The 27475-nt window shown below is 44.2% G+C and overlaps 1 protein-coding gene across 1 annotated transcript in view; it reads left to right on the top strand.

Annotated features, from left to right (window-relative positions):
* GXYLT2 (glucoside xylosyltransferase 2) overlaps nt 1-27475 on the top strand; it is a 75145-nt gene that overhangs the window by 26511 nt on the left and 21159 nt on the right. Inside the window, exons 2-3 of the mRNA XM_077451828.1 lie at nt 21143-21326; nt 23285-23416. Of these exons, the coding sequence (XP_077307954.1) occupies nt 21143-21326; nt 23285-23416 (316 nt within the window). The remainder of the gene's footprint in view (nt 1-21142; nt 21327-23284; nt 23417-27475) is intronic.

The raw sequence follows: 27475 nt of genomic DNA, 5'->3' as shown, positions 1-27475 counted from the left end.
GCCAATACTTATTCCTGTTTGTGGGATATTTTCTAATGGGCTGTGTAACAGAATTTGGAACAGGGTGTATTTGTGGTAGAAATTCCCTGCGAGGGAAAGATCATCACCCATTGTGTTGATTGTTTTGTTTGACACGTTATTTTGTTTTTGTAAACTGGCACTTTACAATAAATGTTGTACTGTATTTTCTGTGCAGTATATATGCATATGAGCGTACCTTTTTTTTTTTTTTTTTTTTGGTGGGGGAATGGATCTTGGGTGGGAGTTCCCACACTTTTTTTTCCCAGGACTTGACCCCTGCATATAATGCCGTGATGATTGAATCACTAACACCAGCCATTGCCCGTGAAAAATCGCCGTACAGGATAAGTTAAGAGTAAGATAAGAGTTAACAGAGAAAACTATCCCCTATTGTGCAACTTTAGCTTTGTTTAGTGGACCAGTGTGTTTATAGCTAGTGTTCTGCAGTTCTATAAACTTCAATTAAAGCCATTATTCGTCATGTCAGAAGTATTTCATCTGGCCTTCTGGCAGACCCCTATGTGCTAACCCCAAGTCAGGCATCTGGCCCCAATTTGTGTAAAATTGTAGCTGCAGCCTGTAGAGATGCGTGTAATGAAACGTTCTGTGCCATTGACTGAACAAATGGAGAAGGGGCTGTACAGAGAAGTTTTTGGCACCTGCTAGAGCTCAAATTGAAATAAAAAGTGATACACACAGGGAGGACAGCCTGCCAGATTTGAGCTTCAGTTCTTCTACCAAATGTCACTGTAGTGCACCAGTCTGGGAACCCCTTTCCTTATCTGTTTGTAAATCACAAACAGTGTTCCCAGAAGGAATTATACCCTGTGTTGCCCCCCCTTTTCCAGTATCTTAACCTGATTTCCCAGTGTTCCTTTTGCCACCTTTCTTGCCCTTTTGCTCTAACAAAGCAGAGCTTTGAGATGCATTTGATTTCCCCCACGTAAGTTAACAAGCGTGGTTATTGGCTGTTCAGGCTCAAACGCTGTCACATGGTTGGGCAGTGAATAAAACGTGTTTTATTGCAATCTATGGTTTCTGACTCGCATGCATGCTAAGGCTAAATTAGATTGGAGCCAAATAACCTACCGGCATGCTTTGGTGTATGGGAGGAAACTAGAGAAACGGTCTCAAAGGCAGGTAGTGCCTTAGAAAGAATTTGAATCAAGACCCTAGTGCTGCAAGACAGAAATACTAAGCCACTGTGCTGCTCCAATGGTAAATCAACCAGAAGATCTTTGACACCAGAGTTTATCTGGGGTGGAGTCTCGCGTTAGGGAGGTGTGCCGACTGGTGAGCATACCTTGCTGGTGGTGGTGCATCAGGAGGCACTGTTACTTGGATCTGAATAGGTGTGATTTGGGGTAAATTTATGTTGCTCCATCATTGGTGTTGGCTGGAGGAATAGGCCAGTGGGAGAAATTGTGCCCCCCCTCACTGATGTAAGTTGGAGGAATTATGCCCCATTATTGGTATCAATTTGAGGAACAGTGCCCTGTTGATGTTGTCAGTGGAAGGAACAGTGCCCCATCATTGGTGTCAGTTGGAGGGATAATGTCCCATTGATGGTGTCCAGTGGGAGGAATAGTGCCCCATCGATGGTGTCAATGGGAGGAATGGCGCCCCCTCATTGGTTTCAGTTGGAGGCGTGGCCATTTTGGATTTTGGCCATTATGCCAGGTCCCTGGGCAAGTCTCCTCCGACTTCAACCCCTGACAGACCTTTTGGTGGGGAAACAACCTAATAGTCTGTTAGGTTGTTCCTCCATCTTTGAACACCATTCGGTAACTTAATCCAGCTTTGTAGACAAAGGCAGGTTGTCATCTCCACAACTGTCCATCCAGGAAGCACTTTATAGATGAAGGCAGGTTATCATCTCCACAACTGTCCATCCAGGAAGCACTTTATAGATGAAGGCAGGTTATCATCTCCACAACTGTCCATCCAGGAAGCACTTTGTCGACAAAGGCAGGTTGTCATCTCTACAGCTGTCCATCCAGGAAGGATTAAAATTCCATTTCGTAAATCGATCATCTTTACGTACTCTTCCGCAGATGATAATGACACTTTATCATGTCCTCATCGGAGGATTCTGAGACTGATCCTCTATTACTTTGGTACGTAAGGCTCTTTTATCTGTCAAATCCTCAAAATAGAAATCGAAAGGATTTCCGTTTACCCATGCTGGAATCAATGTTTTCACCAAGCTGCCTCTCGCTGCAGAGGATGACACTTGATAAACAGCTTGTCTAAGCAGATGTGAGGGATGGAACGTTTTTATACAGCGGTAATTGATCGATCTGCCACAAGGAAAATAGATACAAATGTGCTTTTTGATTTTTTTTTTTTCTTCCTCTACTTCTGGTAATGGTGAGGGGGAGAGACTCTGCACAAAATCCTCCTAGATTATAGTTTTATTTTTATTTCTTTTCCTGCACCCTTTTATTTTTTTATTTTTTTTATTTTTTTTATCTCTGCAGCCTTTGCAACCAAGCCAAGAAGAACTCCAGGCTGATTACAAACCTGGTTAGATTGTTTTTAAAGCAGAACTCCAGCCAAAATAAAAAAGACAAAAAGTGACTAGCCCATTAATTGAGTACTAATATGTCATACCCTTACATTATCAGGCATTTTTTCAATGCTGTGATGCATTGACTGACGATTACTTGGTGATGCAGCATGGTACCCAAATGAATGAATCTTTTTGTGGTGGTAAAAACCTGATGGCCTGTCTACCTGTCCTATTGCTTGATGCCCTAAAATGCAAAGACCATACAAACACCCCCAGAAACACCTGTTTTTGAAAAGTAGACACCCAAAGTAGATCACATTTTTTGACAAAATTTTATAGTAAATAAAAAACATGCTGGTATTGAGGTTGTTAAAAATAGGATTTTTTAAAAAAAGATTACCTGTAAAAATCCTTTTCTTGAGAATACATCACGGGACACAGAGCCTTTGATAAATACTTAGTGGGTTAGATCAGGTGATTGGACACTGGCAACCTTAATTACAAGACAAGTCCCTCCCCACATGGAGAGTACCTCAGTTTTGTAGCAGAGCAATAAGTATCCCCACGTATAATCCCAAAGAGGGGCGGGAGCTCTGTGTCTCGTGATGTATTCTCAAGGAAAGGATCTTACAGGTAAGCTGTTTTAAAAAATCCTATTTTCTTATTCATGCATCACGGGGCACAGAGCCTTTGATAATTACTTGGTGGGATGTCCCAGAGCAATGCCCAAATTTCAAGGGTGGGAGACACAGATCAGAAAACACAGACTGCCAACGGACAAGAGGACTTATACCACTGCCTGCAGCACACTGTGCACAAAGGTGGCATCCTCATGCCCTCTCACATCCACTTGATAGAATATGGTGAATGTATGGACTGAAGACCAAGTTGCAGCCTTGCAGATCTGAGCCATGGAGGCCTGGTGATGCACTGCGCTTTAAAGAGGGATTCACCCTACAAAAAAAGTATTAAAAGCCAGCAGCTATAAATACTACAGCTGCTGACTTTTAATAAATGGACACTCACCTGTCCCAGGGTCCAACGATGTCGGCAGCCGAGACTGATCGATCTCTCGGCTGCTGCCGCCACCATTCTCATTGAGGGAAGTGAAGCATTGCGGCTTCACTTCCCGGTTCCCTACTGCTCATGCGCGAGTCGCGCATTGCAATGGGAATGGTCTGCGCTGTCTCTGGAACCTGTGTGTGTCCCAGCAGACAGAGCGACGGGACAGGAAGAGGCATAGACTCCTGTGGGAGTCTATGCCCAGAAGGGGGTGCAAATACCTGTCTTAGACAGGTATCTGCACCCCCCTCCCCCCCGAAAGGTGTCAACTGTGAAACCGGAGGGGGGGAGTGTTCCGATGAGCAGAAGATCCACTTTAGGGTGGAACCCCGCTTTAACCTGAAAAGGAAGAATTTTCTTCTTTACACCATAAGCCTGAACAATAACCTGACAAATCCATCTGGAGATGGTGGATATTTATGCTGCCTGGCCTTTCTTGGAGCCTTCTGGCAAAATAAATAGACAATCAGCCTTTTGTATCTGAGCCGTTGCCTGCAGATAGATTTGAACTGCTCTTACAACATCTAGAGAGTGTAACAACTCCTCCATGGACTGCGTATCTGTAAAAAAGGCCGGTAGGACCACATCTTGATTCAGATAGAATCCTGAAACCACTTTAGGCAAAAAAGTCGGGTGAGGACGCAACACCACCCTGTCTTTGTGAATAACCAAATATGGCTCTTTACAATCTAAAAAAATCTTAATCTAATCTGTTACCCTCCTATCTGAGTATATTGCTACTAGAAAAAACAATTTTTTTGTTAAAATAACTAAAGAAGCATGGTGCAACGGTTCAAAAGGTTGTTTCTGTAAAACAGACCAAACAACATTTAAATCCCGTGGGCACACAGGAGGCTTAACTGGCGGATTCAAGCGCAATGCCCCCTGAACAAAGGCCTGAATCAGGGAATGAGAGGCAAGCAGCCTTTGAAAGAATACCGACAAGGCCGAGATCTGGCCCTTGATTAGTGCTCAAGGCCAGCTTCATTTCTACGCCTAATTGTAGAAAAGCAAGAATCCTGCTAATGGCATACTTTCTAGGATGCCACCCCCCTGGATTCACACCAGGAAACATATGCCTTCCAGATTCTGTAGTAGATGAGCCTGGAGGCTGGCTTCCTAGCATTAACCAAAGTGGATAGGACTGGCCCTGAAAGTCCATGACTCTTCAGAATGTGGATCTCAACAGCCAAACTGTCAATTCAGACTTCGTAAGGCAGGATGGAACATTGGACCCTGTGAGAGTAGATCTGGGCATGGCAGAAGAACCCAAGGTCTTCCTTTTGCCATTTTACAATCTCTGCATACCAAGATTGTCTGAACCAAGCTGGGGCCACCAAAATTACCAGCTTCCTTTACCTTTTGACCCTCCGAAGGAATCGCGGGAGAAGCAGATTATCCGGACAGGACAACCTTGCAACCTGTAAGTCCATACCCTGAGGGCTAGACTAATTGCCCGAATTTCCAGAATGTTGATGGGCAAGAATCTTTCAGCTCTGGACCATCTTCCTTGAGTGGAAGATTCTTTCAGAACCGCTCCTCAGCCTGTTAGGCCGGCATCCGTGGTTACGGCTTTCCAAGTAACTGGGACAAAGGATTTTCCTTTTAGTCTATTTTTGGTCAGCAACCACCAATTGAGGCTCTGGCGTACCCATGGTGACAGGCACCATGGAAGATCCAAGGCTTGAACTCTTCTGTTCCAGGCCGAGAGAATGCTGCTCTGTAAAGGCCTTGAGTGAAACTGGGCATAAGAAACAGCCTCGAATGAGGCCACCATTTTCCCTAATAGTCTCATGCATAGTCAAATGGAAGGATTTTTCCTTGCTATGACTACCTGGACCAAATCCTTTATGGCTTTGGCTTTTGAAAATACTCTCTTTTGGATTGTGTCTATGACCATGTGCAAATACTCCAGCCCTTTTAGGGGTTGTAAGGAGGATTTTTGTGGATTGAGGACCCAGCCTAGGTACTCCAAATATTCAACTGTGCTAAGCACATTGCAGTCTAATCATACTATCGACTGTTCTACAAGTAGCAAATCGTCCAGATAGGCTGTCACCGTTATGCCCTGAACCCTTAGTTTTGCCAAGGGCAGGGCTAGAATTTTTGTGAACACTCGTGCGGTAGCAAGACCGAAAGGTAGAGCCACGATTTGGAAGTGGCAGGGATTCACTGTAAACCTTAGAATCCCTTGGTGAGCGGCAAATATTGGCACATGTAAATATGCATCTTTGTCTATTGATGGCGGAAATTCTCCTCCCTGAAGGGTGGAAACCACTGAGCGGATTGACTCTATGCGGAAAGAGCGAATGTTTAGAAACTGATTGAGGTCTTTTAGATCTAGAATAGGTCTGAAATCCCCATTTTGGATTTGGAACCGTAAAGAGGTTTGAGTAGAACCCAGAGACTTGCTCTTCTAAGGCTATTTCTATAATTACCCCTTTGGATAACAGACGTTCTAAGGCTAGAAACAAGGGCCTCCTTTTTTTCTGGATTCTTGGAGACCTTTGACCTTAGGAAACGAGATGACGGAAGCTCCGGAACTCCAGCTTGTAGCCCAGAGACACCGTGGAGGCTACCCATTTGTCATGAATCTCTTCCCGCCAGGTGCCTGCAAACTGCAGCAGCCTTCCCCCCACTCTGCCGAGCGGGGGTGCCTCTTCATAGGGAGACTTTGGGGTTCGGCTTACCAGATCTTGGACCCCAACACTTCTTTTGCCCTTGGGCATGGCCTTGGACCTTTCCCCTAGTATTGGACTGGAGAGGCCATCACCACTGCCTGGAGGTTGATGCTCCAAGGGCTGGGGAAAGAGAACATCTAAATGAGGGACGTTTATTATTCTTATTGACCGGTAACAGTGTGGTCTTGTCCTCGGTAATCTTCTGGATATATTTGTCCAGATCATCCCCAAACAGGAATTCCCTATAAAATGGGAACCCAGTCAAATATCTTTTGCATGAAGCCTCATCTGCCCAATGCTTAAGCCAAAGGGACCTGCGCTTGCAAGGCGGAATGCTTGCTGAACAGAATCCATAATGGCATCCACTGCAAAACGCAAGGCCTTAGGAAGGTCTGCATAAAGCTTGACCTCCTCGTGGAAAGGAGGTTGAGCACCTGCTTCATCTGTTCCTTCTGGAACTGGCACATGCCAATTGCTGCTACTGCAGGTTGGACCACAGCACCACCCACGGAGAAAGAGGCTTTAAACAAAGTTTTCAGCTTTTTATCAGTTGGATCTTTGAACCCCTGAGCATTGTCCACAGGACAAGTCGGACTTTTATTCACACAGGAAATAGCCGCATTAATTGCTGGCACCCCTCATTTCTTGGTGAACTTTACTCTACTGGATAAAGCGTGGAATACCTCTTAGGGGGAGAAAATAGTTTATCTGGGTGAACCCAGTCCTCATACAACAATTTCTTCAGCAAGGGATGAATTGGGAAGGTATACGCAGCCTGTGGGGATTTCCGGAATCCCAAGCAGGAAACAGGATATGGCAGCCTCAGCAGAGGGCAATTTGTATGTGATACGCACCAACTCAGTATAATATTGCACCTGCACTTTGAGGGCCAGGGAGGCAGAAGAGAGCTTCTCCTCTTCCCCTGAATCGTCCGACTGCTCCTGATGCCCATCCCCGGATAGGGATACTTCATCGTTATCAGAATGCTTATCCGATCAGGAACCCAGAGCAGGGGAAGGGGATCTACCCCTTTTTTCTGCTACTTTTCAAGGAAGCTGTGATAAAAGTAGTAAGCCTGACAGGGGCACAGACTCATCCTATGAGGCTGCCTCCAGTCTTTCAGGGGGGGGTGGTATCCTGCAGGCATGTCCAGATCCTAGAGCTGCACAATTAATCGTTAAAAAAATTGTGATCTTGATTCAACCCCCCTGATGATCTATAATGCAGAGTTTGACAATTCTTTCATATAACAAGTCCAGAGACTTATCTGCTCACTCAGCTGTCAAAAGAAAACATCTGGGCAGTCTGCCAAGTTTTTAACATGAAACATTGTAACTAAACCTTCCTTCTTAGATCAAAGGGATAAACTTCTGTGTGAAAAAAAAATTCAGGCAGTCTGCCAAGTTTTTAAACAAGGGGTAAATGCGGGAAGTTTAATCACTAAAGTCTAAATCCTTTTCTGGCACTTGTTTCTTAAAGCGGGAGTCCGCCGTTTTTTTTTTTTTTAAAGCCAGCAGCTACAAATACTGCAGCTGCTGACTTTTTTTAAATAATGTCACTTACCCGCCCAGCGCGCCCGCGATGTCGGCACCCGAAGCCGATCTCTCGATCGTCTCTCGGGTGCTGCCGCCGCCATCTTGGGTATGGGAATCAGGAAGTGGAGCCTTTCGGCTTCATTTCCCGGTTCCCTACTGTGCATGCGCGAGTCGCGCTGCGCAATAAGGATGGTCCCCGCTGTCTCTGGGATCTGTGTGTTTCCCAGCAGGCAGCGGGGGACTTTTGGAAAGGGGCGTAGATTCTGCGGAAAGGGGCGTACCTTCTGCAGAATCTACGCCGGAAGTGGGTGCAGATACCTGTACTGTACAGGTACCTGCACCCCCTCCCCCCTGAAAGGTGCCATTTGTGGCGCCGGAGGGGGGGAGGATTCCAATGAGCGGAAGGTCTACTTTAGGGTGGACCTCCGCTTTAAATTAAAATCAAACTTTTTTGCTAGAAAATTACGTGGAACCCCCAAACATTATATATATTTTAGCAGAGACCCTAGGGAATAAAATGTCAATTGCTGCAATATTTTATGGCACACTGTATTTGCCCAGCGGTCTTTCAAATGCAATTTTTTGGGAAAAAATAAACTTCAATGCATTAAAAAAAAAAGAAACAGTAAAATGAGCCCAATTTTTTTTTATGTTTTAATGTGAAAGATGATGTTACGCTGTGAGAATCGTGATCTATCCTCTAAGCCAAAAAAATTATGATTCTCATTTTAGCCAGAATCGTGCAGCTCTACCTGCCCCTGAAGCCCTCTTACGGGGAGACCTAGTCCTAAGTTGCCAAAGCAGAGGTACTAGTACAAATGCAATCACTGTTCTGCCTTAGTCTTACAATATTAACATTAGCTCAGTCTGCCCAACCTGATTCTGAGTAGGTGTCTTAGGTATGCCTGGATCCGAATCCACTGAGATGCTTGCTGCCTGCAGCTCTGTGTCAAACCGCTTACAGGGGCTCCGGCGTTCTGGGCTTAAAATCATAGCCGCCTTGCGCCTGCTCAATGGTGCGCTGTGCATGGCACCGCAACCACGCCCCCTCCTTCCCCGCCAAAATCCCCCAGGACCGTCATGGCGGCAGTGAGGGGGGAGAAAGGAGAGCACCCGAGGACTACCCCTTTCATCTGGCAGAGCCTGCAACGGAGGAGGTGAGCGCCTTCTCAGACCAGCTTCACTGAGCGTGTATCCTGGATGGCATGTAAGTATACACCAGGTTTGTCTCTTACTCCCTCTAGTAGCGGAAACCAGGTAAGACTTGCAAACTACTCAAGAAAAGAAGATAATCCATAAGGGGTATACTAAGGATTGTCTTCACTTGCCTTATCCCCACTGCAGGAAACTACTGATAACAGACAGATCCAACCTTCACCCATCACCAACCTTCATGGTTCTGGGTTCCTATTCACTGGATCCTCTTCCCTGGACCTGTAGAAGACTCTGCCAGAAAAACTTTTCGTGCAACTTAATTTTTGTGCACCAAAGCTCTGGATCCCAGAGCCCAGTCCTCAAAGAGAGACATTACAGGCAAAACCTTGTTCCTTCTTTCACGAGGCCCGGGTATCATCCATCTTAGGCTTATTGGCCCGAGGCATGGATCCGGTTGTATAGCACCTAGGCCCACGCATCAAACAGAGCTTTCTTCTTAGCACATCTTTAACGTGACACTGGCGAAAAAAAAATTAGGTACTCTGCATGTGGGAGGGGATATAAAGGGGAGGAACTCGTCTTGTAATTAGGGTTGCCAATGTCACCTGATGGTGACTATCTAACCCACCAAGTAATTTATCAAAGGCTCCCGTGATGTATGAACAAAGTCACCCACTGAAGCCAAGTAGTAGCATAAAAGTTGCCCCATCCTACAATCATTGATGGTCAGTAACACTTCAGCCCCCCCACCATGATTCACAAGCCTTCCTCTACTGCCTTTCTACTTCCCTGCATCCTTTCATCTATTTAACCACCTCGCGCCCGCCCTATAGCTGAATGACGGCCGTAGAGCAGGCACGTTCGTCCGGGTGGTCGTCCCTGGACAGCCTGATGCATCGCGGAAGTTCTGTGTTCGCCGTGTCCCCCGGGGACAGGCAAACCCAGATCGCTGTAAACGGCCAATCACAGCGGCCGTTTACAGCGTGATCGGCGTGTCCAATGGGAGATGATCTCATATGTAAACATATGAGATCATCTCGCAGCGCCGCTCTCCCTCCTCGCACAGACAGTGTGAGAGGGGAGAGATGAACGGCTGCAGCGGCAGCCGTTCTGCTTGTAGTAAGGAAAAAAAAAAAAAAAGTAAAAAAATAAAATAAAAAGTGCCATCCACCCCAGTGCTACCTGCCCCCAGTGCCATCCACCCCAGTGCCACCTGCCCCCAGTGCCACCTGCCGTCAGTGCCACCTGCCCCCAGTGCCACCTGTCATCAGTGCCACCTGTCATCAGTGCCACATAGTGCCATCTGTCATCAGTGCCACGTATCAGTGCCATTTGTCATCAGTGCCACGTATCAGTGCCATTTGTCATCAGTGCCACCTGTCAGTGTCACGTGCCATCTGTTGTCAGTGTCACGTGTCATCAATGCCACTTATCAGTGCCATCTGTCATCAGTGTCACGCGTCATCGGTGCCATGTATTAGTGGCATCTGTCATCGGTGGCACGTATTAGTGCCACGTATTAGTGCCATCTGTCATCGGTGGCACGTATAAGTGCCACGTGTCTTCAGTGCCATGTATAAGTGCCACGTGTCATCAGTGCCACATATTAGTGCCACCTGTCATCAGTGCCACCTGTCATCAGTGCCACGTATAAGTGTCATCATTGCCACGTATCAGTGCCATCTGTCATCAGTGTCACGTGTCATTGTCCTGGTGCTTCAAAAGTGTAATAAATAGTCAACAAGTTAGATGTGTAATTTATGTTCCTAGAACACATGATGGCGCTACCTGCATGTTGGGCCTCTCTATGTGGCCAGGCTGTGAAAAAGTCCCACACATGTGGTATTGTAATACTCAGGAGGAGTAGCAGAATTTTTTGGGGGGTGTCATTTGTGGTATACACATGCCATGTGAGAGAAATAACCTATTACAATGACAATTTTGTGGAGAAAAAAAAAAAAATGAAAAATCTTAATTTTGCAAAGAATTGTGGGAAAAAAATGACAACATCAAAAAGCTCATTATGCCTCTTACTAAATACCTTGGAATGTCTACTTTCCAAAAAGGGGTCATTTGGGGGGTATTTGTACTTTCCTGACTTGTTCGGGTCACAAGAAGAGAGATAGGCCACCAGTACATCAGATGTGATCAATTTTGTGCGATTCGCACCACAGCTTGTAGACTCTCTAACTTTCACAAAGACCAAATAATATCCACTAATTTGGGTTATTTTTACCAAAGATATGTAGCAGTATAAATTGTGGCCAAAATTTATGAAGAAAAATTTATAATTTGCATAATTCTGTCACAGAAACAAAGAAATATGCGTTTTTTTTCAAAATGTTCGGTCTTTTTTCATTTATAGCGCAAAAAATAAAAACCCCAGAGGTGATCAAATACCACCAAAAGAAAGCTCTATTTGTGGGAAAAAAAGGACACAAAATTCATTTGGGTACAGTGTTGCATGACTGAGTAATTGTCATTCAAAGTGTGAGAGCACCGAAAGCTGAAAATTGGTCTGGGCAGAATGGTGTTTAAGTGCCCAGTAAGCAAGTGGTTAATAAGGCTGCAATCCTCCATTGTGACAGAAAGGGGAGGGCTCTCAAATGTAAAGTCAGTGTTTATGTTTATGATCACTGTGATTGGTTATCACAGTGATCACAAGGCATAGAGCCACTCTGGCTAGCTCTGTGCATTTTTCCTATGATCCGCATCTAATAACAGCATGATCAAAGGCATTCAAAGGGCGCACTGGACATCCATGTGTCTTTTCTGCGGTGTAGTTTATAAATGGTGATCCAGAAAGTTTAGTCCAGCTATTTGTCTTTTTGATGTCTTACTCCCTTTCTGTGTCTATACTAATTGTTTGTTTGACAAAAATTTAGTCAATTATACAACTTTTTAATCTATACAAGTATTATTCAGCTTTGTAAAAAAAAAAACTAATAAAACTCCATACCACTAAAAGATAAAATAACAAAAAAAAAAACAGCTTTTGCTACCATATTCATTTTCAATCCAGAAATCTTTTTAGCACATGAACTCAATGGCTCCTTGTGCTGCTTCTTTCTCTCACACTCCAGGCCTTGCTGTACAGGAACTACAAAAGGCTGTAACCTAGGGAAATTCCAGCACAGGATGTGGGGTGAGGGATAGAAACTGCTGCAAAGTCTGGATTTAAAGTGAAGTTGCTTTGGCTTGCATGTACAAAGCATAGGATCTCTTTAAGCGCATCTATTATTTATGAATAGATGCCTTTTGCATGATGGCACAATCCTTCAGAAAATATCTGCAGGTTGTTAATCCAGTAGCGTGGCGTATGGCTTTTATCACCCAACAGCTCCTTCTAATAATTCACGGTGTAACACTAAAAAGCTGCAAGGTAAATACTAATTCACATAAACGAGCTCATCCAATATTTATACCCCTCTGAAGCAGGAATTTAATTAAGACCTAAGCTCTTCTCTACACGTATTGATACTTGGCGTTGCGTGCTAATTGGGAAACCGTCAGAAGGTAATTCTACATAACACAGAGTATTAAACATATATCATGAAACCAGTGACTGCCACTTGAATTCATTCTCTAAATGATACCTTCTGTCCAAAAGGGACTAATACTCAAAACCAGGCTTTCAAAATTTGTTCTGGAGCCCCACCAAGCCTAGGGTCAGCCCTTGTGTCAGGGACGTGCCCAAACTCTGCGTTCCCCCTGACATGCTGAACTTTAGCAGATGCCCAGTAGTATCATCCATTTTTAATGGTGCCCCCACGCATCTGCAAAACGTGCGCCAAACCAGAGGGTGCCATTTTCAGAGAGGGACAACTCTTCTACATTTCTCACAGGTAGGGCAGACCATTGATAGAAATGGGCTGACCTACACGTTATGCTTAGGAATGCATGAAAAATGGGCACATGGTGGCAACTGTATGGTTGTGAGCCAAGCCTAAGGGCCCATTCACACTATTTGCTGTCCCAACACAAGGTCAAGGCAATTTGCCTTGTTTCCTATGGTGTTCATTTACACCAGTGATCTCCAAAACTGCAGCCCAAATGTGGCCCACTGCTTGCCTTTATCCGGCCCATGGGGCACTGTTTCTCCCACTGATACAAGGTACTGTTTTTCACGCTGATGCAAGGCACTGTTTTTCACGCTGATGCAAGGCACTGTTTTTCACGCTGATGCAAGGCACTGTTTTTCACGCTGATGCAAGGCACTGTTTTTCACGCTGATGCAAGGCACTGTTTTTCACGCTGATGCAAGGCACTGTTTTTCACGCTCATGCAAGGCACTGTTTTCCCCGCTGATGCAAGGCACTGTTTTCCCCGCTGATGCAAGGCACTGTTTTCCCCGCTGATGCAAGGCACTGTTTTTCCCGCTGATGCAAGGCACTGTTTTTCCCGCTGATGCAAGGCACTGTTTTCCCCGCTGATGCAATTGATGTGGCACCAATCCTTCCACTGACCTCAACAGTGGGGAACCATTCCTCCCACTGATATAAATTAGTGATGCACCGAAATTTTAGCCGCCGAAAATTATCGACCAAAAATAGGATTATCAGAGTTTCGGCGATAGAAAAAAGTTCCAATAATGGTGCCAAAAATGCACCATATTAGATTATACGCATAATAGGTCATGTGACTTAAAAACTACATAAAAAATGCAACACGAGTGGATTTTAAATGCGTTCTTGCAGTTTCAATGGGGAGGTGCGTTCTTCGTACGTTTTCTTTTTAATCTACCAAAAATGCAGCAAGCAGGATTTTTAACACCACAACGGAATGTTAATGAATCAGTGTTAAGACATACATAGAATGTAAAGGAATGCATTTTTCTTGCACTAAAGGTGCCGATAATGGCTGACAATAAATTCATATTCATTTAAATTAACAATGATAATTAAAAAGTTGAATACAATACAATTTTATGTAATAAAAATATAGCAATTTTTTTTTTAAAAATATCAGTTTTGGCCAAGTGTATCCTGAAATTTCAGTTTGGCACCACTAATAGAAATGATAGGGCACTAATTCCAATAATGGAGCACTATTCCATCCACTGATACAAATGATGGGGCACTATTTTTTTTTTTGCACTGACACCAATGATGGTGCACTAATCTGAGGCACCCTGCTCCCCCTACCCCCCCCCCCCCCCCCCGGCAGAACAGAGCTCTCCCTTGTTAACGTAGGCAGAGCTCCATTCTGTGTCTCTGCCCGACGATCGGCATGTGTCGTCGGACATCCATTGCAGACATTGGTCAGTTTCTGCTGTGAGTTATCACAGCAGAAGTAACACGCCGGCACACCCCTAAGTGGAAGTGCAGAATCACATGAGTATGTGTGTGTGTGTGTGTGTGTGTGTGTGTGTGCCTGTATATATATATATATATATATATATATATATATATTTATATTATAGTATCTCACAAAAGTGAGTACGCCCCTCACATTTTTGTAAATATTTTATTCTATCTTTTCATGTGACAACACTGAAGAAATGACACTTTGCTACAATGTAAAGTAGTGAGTGTACAGCTTGTATAACAGTGTAAATTTGCTGTCCCCTCAAAATAACTCAACACACAGCCATTAATGTCTAAACTTCTGGCAACAAAAGTGAGTACACCCCTAAATGAAAATGTCCAAATTGGGCCCAAAGTGTCAATATTTTGTGTGGCCACCATTATGTTCCAGCACTGCCTTTAACCCTCTTGGGCATGGAGTTCATCAGAGCTTCACAGGTTGCCACTGGAGTCCTCTTCCACTCCTCCATGACGACATCACAGAGCTGGTGGATGTTAAACACCTTGCGCTCCTCCACCTTCCATTTGAGGATGTTCCACAGATGCTCAATAGGGTTTAGGTCTGGAGACATGCTTGGCCAGGCCATCACCTTTACCCTCAGCTTCTTTAGCAAGGCAGTGGTTGTCTTGGAGGTGTGTTTGGGGTCGTTATCATGTTGGAATACTGCCTTGCAGCCCAGTCTCCGATGCACAAGAGAGGCGCCTTTTAAGTGTAGCATTATGGTTATATTTAATGAAGGTACAACATTTAGCAACTCACTTGGTTGACGATAATAAACAGGCACATCTAAGTATGCAGGCATCCCGGGTAAAGCTGTACACATAGACCGTCCTCCTCACCGCCATCGATGTCATCCCTTCCACGCCGCGCGCCATGAGTGGTTCAAGCCTCGCTTTCTGCAGGGTAGTCTTCCCGGTCACGATTGCAGACTGACAGCGGTGAGAGCTGGAGGTGAGGAGGACGTTCTATCTGGACCGCTTTACCACGGATGCCTGCATATTTATATGTGCCTCTTTTAATCATCAACCATGTGAGTTGCTAAATGTTGTACCCTAATTAAATGTAACCATATTGCTACACTTAGAGGTGCCTCTTCTCTTTTATACTCTGTAGCTTCTGCTGGATTTTTCTTCTATTCCCTTTGTGGAGGTGGCTATTTGTGGATGGACATTTTATGGTTACACAACAATCACATTGCTATGATCTTTTTATATGGACTATAAACTGAAAGACCTATAGATAAATGGTCGTGGAACGAATCATCTGCGTTTTGAGTTATGGGGAAATTTGCTTTGATATACAAGTGCTTTGGATTACAAGTGTGTTTCCGGGACAAACTTTGCTCGCAGTCCAAGGTTTTACTGTACTTGGTATTTGCCCCACTTATGTGTAGCTTTTGTTGGTCACAAATTTCTGACTTTGAAGATGAAGGGTTGCTTTGTGTCCTGTTTGATGCAACGTTGTTTTTCAGGCTCCTTCCTGTTTGTAACGTAATTCCTCAGTCAACTGATAATACAATACAGAGGGAAAAAAAAGCGACTTTTTGCCAACTTGAAGAGGAAGTTGCGTGTCTATTGTTGTCTGAGGATGAAAACAATGAGATGAATTGTGGTGTAGGAGGAAGAGTAGCTGCACCTTTTATGAAGTTAGGCTGTATAGTAGTTGAAGGCCAAAACAAAACACACATTGGGTATATTTGATCCACGCAAGTGCAGGCTGGTTGTATCGATCTACTGATTGACTTCAGTACAACCAGCCTGAATGGTTCTTTTCGTATGATTATCACCAACAGCTATAACCAGCATCAGCAGGAAATACAAAAGTGCAGCAGGAGGGATTCCCCCATCAACAATATGTTGATGGAGGAATCAAAAGATTTTTTTTTCCTTCAACCCCGAAAAAATAAAATTTCTTAAAGCGGTGTTCCGCCTGTCAGTAGCTGCTGACAGGCGGAACACCGCTTTAAGAAATTTTCTTTTTTCGGGGGTTGAAGGGAAAAAAAAAATCGTTTGATTCCTCCATCAACATATTGACTTTTAATATATGGACACTTACCTGTCCAGGGAGCCCGAGATGTCGGCACCCCAGCCTATTTTTGGATCAGCTCTTGGGTGCTGCCGCCGCCATTTGTCGCAATGGTTCCCTAATGCGTATGCGTGAAGCGCACTGCTCTTTCTAACTGGCCCAGCGGAGGAGGAAGGAGGAGGGGGGGCCGGACTTCCCAAGGCATGGCGTGGCACCACTGGCTCCTATAAGTGGGGAAGGGTACCTGTCAAAACATAAAATATACTGAATATCTCCTAAACTGTGCAAGTTTAGAAGATATTCAAGGTACCTACAGGTAAGCCTCTTTATAGGCTTACTTACAACCACTTTAAAGCAAATTGTTCTCTGAATGAACAAGGTGGGAAAACATGATGTCGCAGAGAGATGAGCTCATCACTGTGCTGCTTCTTATTTCACTGTCCAGTCACAGGCTGGGGCGGGTCTTGGACAGTTTGGGTTTGGAAGAAGTAGGTTGAATGTTGCTAGTTATTAGACTGAGAACATCTTGTGGAAGAAAATCGGTACTGCTGGGGAAAGCTCCAGATTGAAAGTGAATAGTGCCACAAAAGCTGCTTTTTTATTGGCTATTATTGAGCTATTAATTTTCATCTTGGTATTTTTGCTGGAGTTTTGCATTAAAGGGGTTGTAAAGGTAAACATTTTTTCACCTTAATGCATTCTATGCATTAAGGTGAAAAAAACATCTGACAGTGTCGGCCTCCCCGTTTTACTTACCTGACCCCTCAAAAGTCCCGCGCTCACCTCCGACATCCTCTTTGCCGCTCAGCCTGCCCGTTGATTGGCTAAAGTGGATGGATTGAACGCAGCGCAGCCATTGGCTCGCGCTGCTGTCAATCACATTCAGTGACGCGGCGTGCCGAGTGATACAGTGAGCGGCTATAGCCACCGGCTGTATCATGGGAGCGCGCCCGCAAGCACTTCTCACCATGTGAGGGAGCTCGCATGAACCTGAGAAGTACTTGCGGGGGGAAGCCGAGACAGCTGCCGAGGGACCCCAGAAGAGCAGGATCGGGGCCACTCTGTGCAAAACGAGCTGCACGGTGGAAGTAAGTATAACATGTTTGTTATTTAAAAAAAAAAAAAATCCCTTAACAATCCCTTTAAGATTAAAGTATATATGCAGCCAAAACATTTTTAGCTAATGATAGTTTTTTGTTAGTCCCCATTGGAAGATTTCCTCTCACCTGCTTCCTCCGGTGACTTTTTTGAATATTTTACAATTTTCTGTCTCAATAACGGTCGTCACCTGAACAAACGGAGAGAATAATTCTCTCCGTTAAGAACCTGACAACTCGGCCTTACGGTTTCCAAGATTATCCGCTTTCGGACCGCCGCATGATGATATACGTCCTAACTTTGAAGAGGAATATTGTTGTTATGGCTAGCCGCCATAACCCCGGTATCCTCTTTTTTGGCCAGTGGTCCGGTTTCCAATAATGGTGGTCTCTGTGGCGGATTCGCCAAAAGATCACTTTTATCGACAGCGGGAGAGTGGTCCCCCTCCCGCCGCACTACGGTGCCCTCCACCGCTTACCGGAGCCAGCAGCAGTGACGGAGGCGATCGGAATTCTTTCTCATGCTGGGTATGGAGACGAGTGAAAGGAAGATGGCCCCATCCGTCGCCATACCATTGCGGGGCGGAAGCGATGTCAAAATGTCACTTCTGCCCATAGCTCTTAAAGCACCCTTTTTTTTAAAGGGCTCTTAAATTTTTTTTTATTTATTGCATTTTAGTATAAATATGAGATCTGAGGTCTTTTTTCTATTACAAGGGATGTTTACATTCCTTGTAATAGGAATAAAAGTGACACCATTTTTTCTTTTTTTAAAGAACAGTGTAAAAAATAAAAGTTAAAATAAGTAAGAAATTTTTTTTTTTAAACACTCCTCGTCCTGCTGAGCTCGCGCGCAGAAGCCAACGCATACGTGAGTAGCACCTGCATATGAAAACGGTGTTTAAACCAAACCACACATGTGAGGTATCGCCGCGATCATTAGAACAAGAGCAATAATTCTAGCCTTAGACCTCCTCTGTAACTCAAAGCATGCAACCTGCAGAATTTTTTAAACGTCACCTATGGAGATTTTTGAGGGTAAGTTTGTCGCCATTCCACGAGCGTGTGCAATTTGGAAGAGTGCCATGCTGCATATCAATTTACTCGGCGTTACTTTATCTGTCACAATATAAAAAAAAAATTGGGCTAACTTTACTGTTGTCTTATTTTTTAATTTAAAAAAAAGTGCGCTTGTAAGACCACTGCGCAAATATGGTGTGACTGAAAGTATTGCAACGACCACCATTTTATTCTCTAGGGTGTTAAAAAAAAAAGTTGGTTGGGGGTTAGCAAAAAAAATATGTTTTTAACTTGTAAACAGCAAATCTCTAAAAGAGGCCTGGTCCTTAAAGGGGTTGTAAAGGTAAAAACATCTCACACTGCCGGCGCCCCCAGTCCCCTCGTTTTACTTACCTGACCCCTCGAAAATCCTGCGCTCGCCCCCGCCATCCTCTTCGCTGCTCAGCATGGCCGCTGATTGGCTGGAGTGGATGGATTGAAAGCAGCGCAGCCATTGGCTCACGCTGCTGTCAATCACATCCGATGACGCAGCGCGCCGGGGGCGGGGCCGTGTGATACAGCGAGCGGCTATAGCTATCGGCTGTATCACGGGAGTGCGCCTGCAGGTGCTTCTCACCATGCGAGGGAGCTGAACGTGAGAAGTACCTGCGGGAGGAAGCAGAGACAGCCACCGAGGGACCCCAGAAGAGCAGGTTCGGGGCCACTCTGTTCAAAACGAGCTGCACAGTGGAGGTAAGTATAACATGTTTGTTATTTTAAAAAAATAAAAAATTTTACTTTACAATCCCTTTAAGTGGTTAAAATAACATGGGCTTGACTATAGATACGCAGTAAGCTAAGCCTGAAGTTTCACTATTGCAATGTATATAGTGGCTTTAGCCTATGGCAAGCACCTTCAGGTGCCAACATGTCGAATTCCTTTTGCATTTTGGCTCCTTGGGGGCTTGAAATCCAGTGCTTCTCTGGTATGCATAGCTCCCTGGGTCAACAGCTTCAAAGCCTGGCAAAGTTGAGAAGATTTAAAGGTGGGAGGAACAGGGTAAGGCTTTTTAACCCATGAAACCTGTAAGCTGTGCAGATCATTTCTGGTTAGTAGCATGTAGGGCTGCAACTAATGATTATTTTCATAATTTATTGTTCCGATTAATCGATCAGTTAATAACCTTAAACAGTGTGGTGTAAAATTTAGTTAATATGTAAAGTTTAAAAAAAAAAAACAATCCATTCTTCAATATCTCTATGCAGTGGTAAATATAAATAACCAACTATATGGTTAGGGAGCAAAATATCGAATCCACTCTGAGAATAACAGACAGAAGAGATATACTGTATATACTGTTAGAGGAGATATACTGTATATACTATTAGAGGAGAGATATACTGTATATACCATTGATGGCGAACCTTGGCACCCCAGATGTTTTGGAACTACATTTCCCAGGATGCTCTGGCACGCTGCAGTGTAGAGGAGCATCATGGGAAATGTAGTTCCAAAGCATCAGGGGTGCCAAGGTTCACCATCACTGGTATATACTATTAGGCTGGATTCACACCTATGCAGTTTTAGTGCTTTTTGCATTTTGCAGATTTGCACTACATTTCATTTAACATGGTTTCCTATGGAACACGTTCTGTAGTGCAAATCTGCAAAATGCAAAAAGCACTAAAAATGCCATAGGTGTGAATCCAGCCTAAGGCTCGATTCACACCTAGGGATTTTGTAGTGCTTTATGCATTTTGCAGATTTGCACTACAGTCCAGGGCTGGTGCAAGGATTTTTGACACACTAGGCCAGTGATGGTGAACCTTGGCACTCCAGATGTTTTGGAACTACATTACCCATGATGCTCATGCACTCTATGCACTCTGTAGTGTAGTTGAGCATCATGGGAAATGTAGTTCCAAAACATCTGGAGTGCCAAGGTTCGCCATCACTGCTCTAGGCGAAACCTAATTTTTTTATATATATATATATATATATAGTAAAAAAAATAGTACAAAAAAAGCAAATTATCACTACTGTAAGGGGTTTATTATTATTATTATTTTTTTTTACTGTAGAACTGTGGAAGTAATATATACCGTAGCGATTATTTGCTCTTTTTGTACTATAAAGGGCTCATTTTAGTTTTAATTAATTGATTATGAAAATAGTAATCGATTAATTTCATAATTGATTAGTTGTTTCAGCCCTAGTAGCATGTTCGGTTCTCTAGGAATAGTAATATACTTCGGGGCAGTCTTTCTCAATCTTTTTACGCCCAAAGAAATCTTTGAAATAATTTTAAGGTCTCGGGGAGTTCCTAAAATGTATTGGGAGGTGATATGAAGGGGGGTAAATGGACACTACTGTGGGGGAAGGGGGGCAGAGGACACTACAGTGAGGGGGGAGGTAATGTGAAAGGGGGCAGAGGACACTGTGGGGGGGGGGGGGGTACAGAACACTGCTGTGGGGGAAGGGGGACAGAGGACACTGCTATGGGGGGAGCATAAGACACTACTGTGGGAGGTGATATGAAGGGGGGCAAACGACACTACTGTGGGGGTAGATGTGAAGGGGGACAAGAGGACACTACTGTTTATCCTTGCTTTCCTTTATGTTGTTCAGGTAGATCTCAACCTCTGAAAGGTTGCCTACCCCCTGCATGGCGGAGATAAAGAGGGATGTGTATATAGTCCAATTAAATAGAACTTCTATTAACTGGTACATTTTCTTTCTTTCTGCAGAGTTCCCGAGCAAAAACAGAAAGTTCCTGTCCCCGTAGAATGGATGCATCTTGCTGTGGTGGCATGTGGGGATCGTGTAGAGGAGACGGTGACCATGCTAAAATCTGCTGTGCTCTTCAGTGTGAAGAAGCTTCGATTTCACATCTTTGCAGAAGACGAATTAAAACCAGAATTTGAAAGGAAGGTTGGTGAAAAAGAAGCTTATCTGGGTTGTTGGGTACATAGTTACCAATTTTGTGGAATTGTCTGCTTTCGATAAAAAATTTAAATGCAGGATGGGTTTAGAATTTGCATCATGGTGCCTGCTATCTTCATGTGCCACCTACAGATTTCCAATCGGTACAGTGCTGCTCCTTCTTCTTTGGCTGCCAGTGCAACATGGTTGGTGTTGGGGCTTACAGGGAACAGTGATGTCAGTCTTTCCTTCATGTGATTGGCTGTTGGGCCTGAGCACCACATCATAGGAGAAAGTCTCATACTATTGTCCGTCCGAGTGTTTTGATCCAGCAGCCATCTGAAAAGGATCAGCAGGGGAGCTCTGTAAAAGTGAGACTTTATAAATGAACTCCAGGCTGGAACACAAAAATACCCTTACAGTTGGACCCCCCTGCACTGCAAGGGTAAATGCTCATTATTTCTAAAGGAATGACGAAGATACTTTGTCACTTACCCTAATCCCTGTCCCAGCACTGTACTCCTTTTCCAAAAAGCTCCAGCCTGTGGGTGGTTCCGGTCTTCTTCTCTCTGAAGCAGCGGCCTGTGGGTGGTTCCATTCCACTTCTCTCTGAAGCAGCGGCCTGTGGGTGGTTCCGTTCCACTTCTCTCTGAAGCAGCGGCCTGTGGGTGGTTCCGTTCCACTTCTCTCTGAAGCAGCGGCCTGTGGGTGGTTCTGGTCCCATTCTTTCTGAAGCAGCGGCCTGTGGGTGGTTTCCGGTCCCCTTCTCTCTGATACAGCGGCCTAAGAACAAAGTAAGTCGCATTCTCAGTTTGTGGTGCTCAGATACAGTGTCGGTTTTTACTTTAAGCATTTAACCCTTGCAGTGCATGAGGGGCTCCACTGCAGGGGTACTTTCTGTTCCTTTTGGAGTTTAGCTTTAACCACTTGTCTACTGGTCACTTTTACCCCCTTCCTGCCCAGGCCAAATTTCAGCGCTGTCACACTTTGAATGACGAATGCAAGGTCATGCTACACTGTACCTATAAGAAATTTTTATCATTTTTTTCCACACAAATGGAGCTTTCTTTTGGTGGTATTTAGTCACCACTGGGTTTTTATTTTTTGCTAAATAAATTAAAAAAGACCAAAAAAAAAAAAAACTGGCTGCACTGATGGGCACTGATGAGGCAATGATGAGACTGCACTGGTAGGCAGCACTGATAGGTGACACTGATGAGGAGGCACTGGTGGGCACTGATTGCCAGCTCTGGTGGGCACTGTTGGGACTGCACTGGTAATTGGGACACTGATCATCAGTGTAGATGTCCCTTTCAAACAAGGCGGTTATCGGCTCTCCTCTCCTCGCGCTGTCAGCATGAGAAAAGGAAATCCAATAACCGGCTTGTGTTTACATCGTGATCAGCTGTGATTGGACACAGCTGATCTCATGGTAAAGGGCCGCTGTGATTGGCCCTTTATCCTGATCTGTGATCCTGATCAGCTGTGTCTCAAGGACACAGCTATCACAGAGGGCGCTGCCCGCAACCCGCAGTAGACACAATAACAATAGGACGTCGTATGACGCCCTCCCAGAACTGGCCAGTCGCGCTGTAGCCGTCATTCAGCTATAGCGTGGTCGGCAAGTGGTTAAATAACCCCATGCCCTTTTCCCGTAACCGGGAAACGCCTGCTGACCTTTGACCCTTTTGGAGGTCATCTCAAGGTGACAGGGTCTCTTTAAGGATAACCTGGTAAGCATGTGAAAAGGAGCCAACAGCTGCACCAGCTGTGTAGAAATAGTAATCATAAAATATTTCTGTGTTATATTTCATACTTGCCTAAAAATGAAAAATAATCATCTTCTTAGTCCTGTAAATCGAAATAATAATAAAAAAAAAAAAAAAAACGCCATACATTTCCTAACTTGACTTGCTGCAGTTTGTGTCAATCTTTTTTCCTCTCTTTTATGTTTTTTTCTCCTGCAGCTCAGGGAATGGCCCCGTCAGTTATCCAGGAGGTTTGAATACAAGATCTATCCAATCACGTTTTCGGTTGGAAACGCTCAGGAATGGAAGAAATTATTCAAGCCCTGCGCAGCTCAGAGACTTTTTCTTCCGGTAAGAATCATTATATTGCATTCAGACGTTAATATCCTTTCCGCATCTGGCCAGCTTGTCTTTGATTCTTATGCATTTTTCAGTCTCCTTCCAGCCAGGAATTCATTTTATGTGTTATTTAAGCTCTCCTGGCTGGCTGGCATATGTTTTTCTGTTTAAAATTGTATTTTGCCTTGCTACGTGCATGGCTTGCAGACCTGCCTTAACGTTTGATAAACTTGTCTGAAACCCAGAAAGTCCTGAGAAGGACATGCACAGTAATGTAGGTTATAACTTACCATACGCTGTAAGTTTTAAGGATATTAGTAATGATTTTGAATGGACGTGCAAAGAGGTAAAGTGCATTTAGTGTAGTATATTTAAAGTGGTTGTAAAGGCTGAAGATTTACCTTCTCTGAATTAGGGTAAAACATCTCTGGGCAGCCTCCCCACCCAACCCCCCTTATACTTACCTGAGCCCTATCTTGATCCAGCAATGTGCATGAGAGCAGTTGGCCCCCAGCTCTTTACCTTCTCACAGGCTCAGAGACAGCCGTGGGAGTGACGTCATCGCGGCTTTGGCCAATCACAGCGCCGGAGCCCGAGAACCTGGAAATAACTCTGGGAGACATTTTGCGGTTCACAGCAGTGTACGGGGACCACCGCAATGGCTTTGATCTAAGATAAGTTTTTCATAATGAGCTAGTATGTAATGCATACTAGCTCATAATGCCTTTGTCTTTTTTTTTTCGGGTTTACAACCACTTTAAGGACACCATGTACATACACTGTGACAGGGCGGCCCTTTAGCGCAAAATTGCGTACCTGTACGTGATTACTTCCATGGGCTCTGATTGGACACAGTGGGAGCCAGTCAGAGGGCTACCCGCGATCGTTCGCTGAAGAGACAGAATGGCGGTTTGTCTATGTTAACAAGGCAGACCGTCGGTCTGTCAGAGAGGGAGAGAGCGATCTTGTGTTCCTGCTAATCAGATGTCTTCTATTTTTTTGTTTATAGCACAAAAAATAAAGGCCACAGAGGTGATCAAATACCACCAAAAGAAAACTCTATTTGTGGGGGAAAAAAAACATCAATTTTATTTGGGTACGGTGTTGCATGACTGCACAATTGTCAGTTAGTTTAACACAGTGCCGGCCGTATTTCAAACGATGGCCAGGCCAGCAAGGGGGTAAAACCTTCTGGGGCTGAAGTGGTTAAAGGAAATGTCCCTTTTTTTTTTTCTTTAAAAATACCAGGATGCATAAACTTGCAAATGTGCTGCGTATTTATCCCCTGCACATAAAGAACACTATGGGGAGGATTCAATGAAGCTACTGCGCCACTTTTCTGACGATAAAGAGGAACTGCATTTTGCTCACATAATTTTGTAATAAAAACATCTTTGCCATTCTGAAGCTTCCCTCCAATCACTTTCCATATTTATATACTGTAATTCTGTAATTGCCAAATATGCTGCAGAAATCTCCCTCCACTGAGTCTGGCTGCAACCATTTTAACTGTGGGCAGCTGAAGCTGCTGCCTGTTCAATTCCTGGATTTACAAAGAGGCACACCTCCAGCTCTGCAGCTCTCATTGACCCTCTTATGACTCATCCCTCCTCCCTTCCTGGCAAACTCTCACAAGAGTAAGAGAGAGAGAGCTGTGCATGATGTCATAAGCCTAGGCCAATGACCAAACAAGAATCGGGAAGTGGGCTGCATAAGGTATTCACTGGCAGAAAAAAAAATGTTTTAGGAAAATAGCTAATTGGGCCCAATTTGGACATTTTCACTACGGGGGTGTACTCACTTTTGTTGCCAGCGGTTTAGACATTAATGGCTGTGTGTTGAGTTATTTTGAAGGGACAGCAAATCTACACTGTTATACAAGCTGCACACTCACTACTTTACATTGTAGCAAAGTGTCATTTCTTCAGTGTTGTCACATGAAAAGATAGAATAAAATATTTACAAAAATGTGAGGGGTGTACTCACTTTTGTGAGATACTGTATAAAGCTGTAATATAAAATTCAGCTCTTCAGCAATTTTAGCTCTCAGGTGCTAAACCTTTCATCCGTTTTTTAAATGGCTGCATTTGTAAATTTTAAAAGGCAATATAAAGGAATAGTAGTGGTAAAAAAAAGCACTTGTGGATTTAATTAACCTTTTTTTTGTTTTGGTTATTTCTCCTTTAAGGGGGTGTGGCAGGGGGCGTGTCCTATGCCTACATACATTTGCTAGTAGATGTCCCTCATTCTCATCTCAGAATGTTGGGAGGTATGGAGAAGTAACCCTGAACCGTGTGAAAGTCCGCAGAGTGACTCTTGTGTGCTGTGTGTGTATTAGTAATTCCCAGGCGGAGGGGAGCAGTGCCCCCCCCCCCCCCCCCCCCCCAAACACCGGAGGCCAGCCTGGAGGGTAGAGAGTTGTCACACCTGTTCTCTTCCAGCGGCCCAGGATTACAGATCCTACCGGCCTCGCATAACTTTCCACCACATTAGACTCCACTGTAGAAATAAAGAGTCCGTCTAGCCAAAAGCGATATTCCGGTAACAGGTGGCCACTGGCTTATTCTGTTTCTTGGGGACCTCAGTGGGGGGATCTTTCCGCTGTAATTCTTTCATTTATGCTGCATTCGCACCTGCACATTTCCTAAACCTGCAAAAAAACGCACAAAAAATGTGTTACCATGCATTTTCTAAACGCACTGCAATCGCAGGTCTCGCTTGTGGTGCCATTAAATGTTAATGGAATCCCATGCACGGGTAGCAGACGTGCATCTAAACGCGCTACAATCGGGCAAAAATGTGCACTGGGAAACCAAAAGAAAAACTCAATGGCTTGTGGTGCCGTTTTTTCTTTTGGTTTCCCAGTGCACATTTTTTTGCCCGATTTGTAGCGCGTTTAGATGCACGTCTGCTACCCGTGCTTGGGATGCCATTAACAATCAATGGCACCACAAGCCAAAAGTTTCTGGAGCTACTTAGGGGCCGTACAGTGATCCCCGAGAACTAGAGCAGCACTTGTCAGCCTTTTTTTTCAGTTGCGGCACCTTTTAACCACTTAAGCCCGGACCATTTTCCTGGCAAAAGACCAGAGCACTTTTTGCGATTCGGCACTGCGTCGCTTTAACTGACAATTGTGCGGTCGTGCGAAGTGGCTCCCTAACAAAATTGATGTCCTTTTTTCCCCACAAATAGAGCTTTCTTTTGGTGGTATTTGATCACCTCTGCGGTTTTTATTTTTTGCGCTGTAAACAAAAAAATAGCGAGGATTTTGAAAAAAAGTGCATTATTTTTTACTTTTTGCTATAATAAATATCCACAAAAAATATATTAAAAAAAAACATATTTTTTTTTCCTCAATTTCGGCCGATACGTATTTTTGGTAAATAAAAATTGCAATAAGCATTTATTGATTGGTTTGCACAAAAGCTATAGCGTCGATAAAATAGGGGGTAGTTTTATGGCATTTTTATTAAAAAGTATTTTTTACTAGTTATGGCGGTGATCAGCGATTTATTTATTTATTTTTTATTTTATTTTTTTATTGTGACTGCGACATTATGGCGGAGAGATCAGACACTTTTAGCGATATTTTGGGACCATTCACAATTATACAGCGATCAGTGCGATTAAAAATGCATTGATTACTGTGTAAATGTGACTGCCAGTGAATGGGTTAACCACTAGATGGCGCTGTAAGTGTGTCCTAGGGATTGATCCTAACTATTGGGGCTATGTGTGACATGACACTGATCACCGTTCCCGATTACAGGGAGCTGTCATCAGTGACAGTGTTACTAGGCAAAACGGGGAAATGCTTTATTTACATCAGGGCCTTCTGCCTTGGGGATTGGCCAGATTCTCCCAAGTATACAGATCAGGACCTCCCAGCCTCCATTCACTAGCTTCTAGAAACTTCTCCAAGTTTCTAGCACTATGGGGAGGTACAAGAGGCCTGGTCTGTAGAGCCTTCCAGCCTGATTTGGATCGAAACCCTGACTCAATTAACAGACTCATGCAACTACCATGAGTTGAGTTAAAGTGGTGTTGCCACCAAAAAAAATTGCGTAAAAT

This window comes from Lithobates pipiens, unplaced genomic scaffold (genome assembly GCF_037356315.1).
Source record: "Lithobates pipiens isolate NorthernLeopardFrog02 unplaced genomic scaffold, aLitPip1_a1.2 Scaffold_23, whole genome shotgun sequence".
NCBI lineage: Eukaryota > Metazoa > Chordata > Amphibia > Anura > Ranidae > Lithobates > Lithobates pipiens.
The sequence above is the reverse complement of the archived record's forward strand: the minus strand, read 5'-3'. Positions and strand labels throughout refer to the sequence as shown.